Source organism: Penaeus japonicus, unplaced genomic scaffold (assembly GCF_977035675.1).
Source record: "Penaeus japonicus unplaced genomic scaffold, GWHDUDI00000001_assembly GWHDUDI00000010, whole genome shotgun sequence".
Lineage (NCBI taxonomy): Eukaryota > Metazoa > Arthropoda > Malacostraca > Decapoda > Penaeidae > Penaeus > Penaeus japonicus.
The window spans coordinates 12,449,336-12,455,720 of NW_028234412.1; the positions used below are offsets into that span (position 1 = coordinate 12,449,336).

Genomic DNA, 6,385 nt, shown 5'->3' on the forward strand with positions numbered 1-6,385 from the left:
AAATGAAAGATCTAAAACTGATTTTCTGGCCAAATGCAAGACCAGGCTACAGTTGACCCCTTGACACTGTGAATATATGGGTACATATTGTGACCACATTTTTTTGTCTCAAATAATTGTTTTTATTCATAGATAGCTCATCAAGGATTTAAAAATCAAGGAGGCACCTGTTAACCCTATTCCTTGAATTTTCATAAAAAGTTTTTATTCTAATACTGTTATCATTGTATTAACATATGATGATAATAGCAACAACAGCATTAGTAACAATAATAGTAATAATTGCAATAAAAACTTTCCTATAATTTAAGGAACGGGGCAAATAAGTGACAACAGGCAGGCTTATAAATCAACACCTTGGTGACTAAGGACTTGTGGAACCATCTTAAATGAAAGAAAGAGAAAAAAATAGTGGACCCTGCATGCCCCAGTATCAGTGGGTCAAAACTGAAACTCCAGAGTTAAATGAGCAGGTTTTAGACAGAGTACAATCTAAGAATTAAGTCTGAATTTCTTCTATCAAAAATGCATCTCACACAATTCCTAGCAAAAGCCTGATGGCCACTACACATCTGCTGAACTATGCACAGCAGCACAGCCATAACCTAATTTTAGTATCTATGAGATGCACCAATGTATGGCAATTATCCTTAATGTTTGCAAGTACATATCAAATCCCTTTGCTTACTTCACCAGAATCTGAAGAGACCATCTTTTAGAGTAAAGTGAAGTAAGAGTTAAAAAAAAATAATAATAAATAAATATTGGAGAGAGAGAAAGAGAAAAGGTGGGCTAATAAATCATTTATGAATACAAATAGCATCTAAATTACCACTAGACTTTAAATTCTCTTAATAAAAAGTCATGCTATTATCTCAAATGCCTGGCTAAGATGATTGCCTAGATTGCACGTAATTAGAGTTTAGGCTGCACACTTTCCCACCATAAAGCAACTTGTCTTGTAGTTTTGACACATGAAAAAATTCCATCTTACATCAAGTGATTCCTGATGGATTGCAAGAGTTCAATTCAATTACACTTCATTTTTCTATGCATGGGAGTTCTGTTCAATTCTAATTTGGGCTTGGTCTACTTTTTCTTTCCCAACACCACTAAAATTTGCTACTGTCATATTCTTAAAGAAGATATTTGCTGTTCTTCTTCATCTTTATATTTACATACATCCATCAAACATAAAATGTAAATTCCTCGGCACACAATCTTCATAGTGTGTAAAAACCCTGAGGCAAGTTATTTTATGATTTGGAAGAGTACTTTTACTTTTTGCCAATTACAGCAGTACAGCATTTCTACACTGGCTATTAAGCCATATTGTTAAATACATTTATAAATTATCAAACACATACATCATCAAAAAACAGTATTCAAAATGTTTTCCATACATTACTACTGCAAACTTTAAATGTTTTCAATCAGCATATTTCATGGGCTACTTTGAAAGACTGAACACAGACCAGTATAACGTCTTTCATATTGCACAAAAGCACAAAAATATTCTTGTTTATTAAGTAGAACTAGTAGTATACATTTGGTCACACTATTTATTCACTACCATTAGAAACACTTCCACAAAGCCTAAATTTGAGCTTTGCCCGGAAATCTTCATCATCAAATCTCTCCACCACTGCCGGTACAGTCAGACATACCCTACTTGTTGACAAGAATCTCAACACACACAGCTACTTATGGATCAGAAATTTTTTTTCAGTCTGAAATTTCACATACTCTGGGACTTCTTCTTACACTAACATTTGAGCAAAATCTCTCCTGTAATTCTGAGAATTGAATAGAAACCTTTTCCTCTTCTAAAATTTGTTTAAGGTTAGCACCTTTGGGCATCTGATCAGCCTCCGTTTCTCCTGCTGTTACCTCAGTATTCCTTATGGCTTGGAGCACCAGCCATCCTACATCACTACTAATTGGCAAGAGAGAGAAAAAGTAAAGAGAAAGAAATAAAGACAAAAGGCAAACATCAAGCAGGTATGAAAAATTAAATTGCAAAACAAGTCTTCACAATCTTTCATATTCTTATCAAATTAGTGGAAACATTTGTATCATCCTGCTGATACACAATCCCTGAAAACTTGTATGTTATCAGTGCTTTACTTGGCACTCTTCAACACAATATTCTTATTTATGGAAGACTTGACAATTCATACATTCCCTTGAAAGGAAAAAAAAGAAATATATGAAACCATCTGATGCCGATAACTATAAAAATAGAAGTACCAACCGAAATCTATCTTTCGACCACACAAAATAATAGAACACAGATTCCGTTCTAAAGCTTACTAAGCCTTTGGGAAAAAAAGACCACAAAAAAAATAAAAAAAACTCTGCTACTTTTTCTTTTGATCCGAATCATTAATCATTTCTGGGATAGAACAAAGTAGCTAAAATGTAGTAGAAATAAAAGGTTGAAAAATTGTATTCAAAACATAAAAAGAAGAAAGAGATGTGTACATATATAACAAAAATTAATAGAAACTTTTGCACACATCATGGAGAAGACAGGGAGGTAGTGAAACTTCATAGCAACATAAAATATGTAATAATACTTAGTAACATAGAATTTGACGAAGTTGCACATGACTCTTAAATAGTAAAGACTAGTTTATATTTCTTTTATTGCAGATCAATTAGCTGGAACAGAAAATAAATTTTGTCACCCTTTTCTTTATGCAAACTCAAATTTAAATTTTTGGTTGCATATTCATAGGTCTTTGCTTTCACCTGATATACTTGAAAAGAAATGGAAAGCTTTATAACTTCATATATCACGCTTTAAAAAATCAAACGCTCAACCTTCAACTCGTATCAAAACATCTTTCAATTAGTTCAACAAGAAATAAAACAAGCACAAACTTAAATTTCTTATCTTATCTTTGGTATCAAAAACTTTATATACAACACAAACCCTAAAGCCAAACACAGTAGATGCAAGAAACTGCCCCATTGCAATGCCTCTGACTGGAACGCTGAGACCATGACACAAAACTTCACAGATAGTGAATCTGAGGGTGACATGTGAATCATGAAACTAAAAAGGCTGGTTGCATCTGGAGAAGAGTGAACTGAACTCAACAGCTGACAGTTATACACTTCATTCACTCAAAAACATCGCTCTCTCTCTGTATGAAGATCAGCATTTCAGATGTAACATGATTCAGAAAACTATAAATTGTTCCCTTCTTCAGTCAAGTACGGCACATTTCTGCCCTAACTGCTAAATGTTAGTCCATGGTAAAAAAGTATAACAGTACCATGTATACACTTTCTTATTTTGTCAAAGCAGGAGATTCAAGTCACTTTTTAAAAATATAAACCCTATTACTATCACACACCTTTTTATATATTTTTCACTCTTGTACTTTGTTTTCGAGAAAAATGTCCCAATACTCCTACCTTTACGTCCCATACCATAAGAGAGCTTATCGTCATCAGCACCCCCCTGACCATCGCATTCCTGACCCTTGTTGTCCGCCCCTTAAACTTGTGTTATGTTAAGAATGGTGACCATGCCTCGGCTGCTGTTGTTGTTGTGAGATTCTCATCAACAAGTAGCTAGAATATCAGTACTTAAATGCACCATGCTGTGCTGCTCGCTGGATGAAGTTCTTCACTGTCAATTCATCAAGGGCCATGAAGGCTTCCGTTTGTGCGACTTCTGTCATGTGGTTGAGGGCAAAGCGGAAGCAGAACTCTTCAAGCTCCTGAAAACAATGGGACACTGGATTTAATAATTGCTTATCTACAAATTGATTTGAAAAGGTAACTACTCAAATTAATTCCACCAAGATCCCACCTGGCTATATATCAACAAAAGTTTATGTGTAATCACTAAATGAAATTTCTGTACCGTTGCTTCATATTTTATGGCTACAGCATAAAGCATGGCAGCATTCTCTGTGGTAATGCCATGGCGTATTATTCTCTCGCAGTGTCGCTTTAGAGCTTCTTCACAGTAAGCATTGGCTAAATCTAATAAACCTGAAATAATAAAAATGTATTCCATGTTAGAATCAAATTTTACTTCTAGTACTGTCACCAACTGTTACTTTCTTGCCATTAGTAAAGAAGAGAGGGAAGAGAACAAGGAAATCTTCATACTGCACATCATTTCAATAGATATGAAAAAAAAATCACATAAAACTAACATAAATTAACATTTGTTTCCAACTTACCTATTGCATCTTCTGGTGAAACATTGACAGTGTCCGTATAGATGTACTGCAAAAAGGCTCGAAACACTACAAATGAGTAGTCTTTCACTTCAACTTCTCTGTTAAATAATTTGTAAGACAAGAAAAAAATGAAAAATATATTAGCATTCATCAATGTAAATGTAAGTGAAAGTGAAGGCATAACAAGCAGGAAAAGAAGAAGAAAAAAGCTTTTGCTTCTATAAATATTCAAAAATACTCAGCATAGGATAATGCTGCAAGCACGACTACAAAAAAAAGAGCAATAATGTTCCTCCATTAATATGCAATAACCATACCACTTAGGTTTGAAGTTTAATGATCAAAATCATAGTGTTAAAACATCTCCCATGTTTTGCCCTTCCCTTGAAATAATGTAAATAATATACAAATGAAACATAAAAGTAATCTTAAAACCAAATAACTTATTCCAACCTGAATGTTTCACTCCTACTCAACAAAAAGAGGTAAACAAATCTACAGTATAATCAACCTTATCAAAAGTTTGGAAAAAGGTACTGTCTATTGACAGAGACAGAGACAGACACACAGACAGACCCACGCACACATGCACACTATTACTCATTGGGTTAATTTCCAAGGGTAGAATAGACTCACTCTAGGCTATTTTCTTTCCAGTGCTCTTGGAACATGTTGCGGAAATACTGACACCTAATTTTCAGCACAGCTCGATGGGCTCTAATCCTTCGGTCATCCACCACAAAGACTACGTCTGCAGTCTCCTGATGTTGCACAAAATTCCAGGGTTAGGGTGACGATTTTGTTTACGAACAACTTGAAATAATAAAAATGAAGAGGAATGACATAAATTTAAATCAAGGAACTTTATTAACTATGGTTATGATGATGATGATATGCGATATAAAAAAATATTAACAATAACCACAGACATAATGATGATTTGATATGTTAAAATGATTAAGTACATACTGAAAGTGAGGAAATAAAACAACATATCATAACAATAAATACAAAAACAACCTGACCTGCCCTGTCCCTTAAGAAAAGAAAAGAAACCAATAACAAATTACATAAACCCATTTCCACCCGTTACCATAAAAAAAAAAAAATTGTTACACGATAGCATTACTCCCTTGGTGCTTAAGCATAAGGCATTTGAGAAGAGATTATTTTAGTTAGGGAAAGGTGCTTGGTGCAAGATGTGGCTTACAGAACCTGAACTGGAAGAAAAACTATACTAAAGACTATTATCACACTCAAAAGTGCAAATATTTCTTTCTTAAAAATTCTTGAATGAAAAACATCTAACATCTCATTTTGCCTTGTCACATTCTGCATTGGACGAGATAACACATATATTACAGAGCACAGGAAGAGAGATAGACACTTGTGAGAAAGAAAAAAACAAAACAATTTAGGGCAGAAGGGGAGGGAGAAAGAAAAGGAGAGTGAGAATGAGAGTGAGAGGGGAGGGAGGGAAAGGGGGAGGGGAAGGGGAGAGGGAGAGGGAGAGAGTGAGAGGGGGAGAGAGGGGGAGAGAGGGGGAGAGAGAGTGAGAGAGAGAGAGGGAGGGAGAGAGAGAGAGTAAGAGAAATAGAAAAAGAAAGAAAGAGAGAGTGAATTAGGACGCCGTTAAAAGAAAGCACTTTCAAAACACATTAATTTTTGAAATGTATCTAGACTTTGTATTCACTTACAGATTACACCTTTTCTATGCTAGACACCCACCTCATCATCTAGTGCCAGAGCCATTGCTTGTGCTAGGGAGGACCGAGTGAAGGAGGTAACATTAAGAGGTTCATAAGTCACACTTGGTGAGGCCCAAAGTGCAAATACCTCATGAAGACTACTGAAGCCTGTCTCCAGAGGGCCAACTACACTCTGGCCTGAAAGTGAGATTTTAGGGCATTAGTAAAATAATTGTGATTTTTTTTGTAATAGACTTATCACATAAAGAACTCATACAACGCTGACAAACAATGTATACCATCACCTTCTATTAGCATACCTTTGCAGTGCCCCCAGAGGTAGACTTTGGAATTTTGAGTCATAGCAGCTGACAGGTGACAGTAATGTGTTGATGCAATGTCCACGATACGTCCAATGTCCTGGGCTACTCTGACAGGTGCACACTGGTTGGCCTTGTTACCGGTGCCTAGTTGGCCGTAACTATTGGCACC

The 6,385-nt window shown here is 35.4% G+C and overlaps 1 protein-coding gene across 1 annotated transcript in view; it reads right to left on the reverse strand.

Moving 5' to 3' along the window:
• Positions 1 to 1,262: 1,262 nt before the first annotated feature.
• The window catches only part of LOC122243198 (RCC1 and BTB domain-containing protein 1), an 11,067-nt gene continuing 5,944 nt past the window's right edge, over positions 1,263 to 6,385 (reverse strand). Inside the window, exons 6-11 of the mRNA XM_043000685.2 lie at positions 6,214 to 6,385; positions 5,934 to 6,091; positions 4,842 to 4,966; positions 4,206 to 4,303; positions 3,881 to 4,011; positions 1,263 to 3,734 (exon numbers count right to left, since the gene is read on the reverse strand). The exon at positions 6,214 to 6,385 is cut by the window's right edge and continues 60 nt beyond it. Of these exons, the coding sequence (XP_042856619.1) occupies positions 3,594 to 3,734; positions 3,881 to 4,011; positions 4,206 to 4,303; positions 4,842 to 4,966; positions 5,934 to 6,091; positions 6,214 to 6,385 (825 nt within the window). The 3' untranslated portion in view covers positions 1,263 to 3,593. The remainder of the gene's footprint in view (positions 3,735 to 3,880; positions 4,012 to 4,205; positions 4,304 to 4,841; positions 4,967 to 5,933; positions 6,092 to 6,213) is intronic.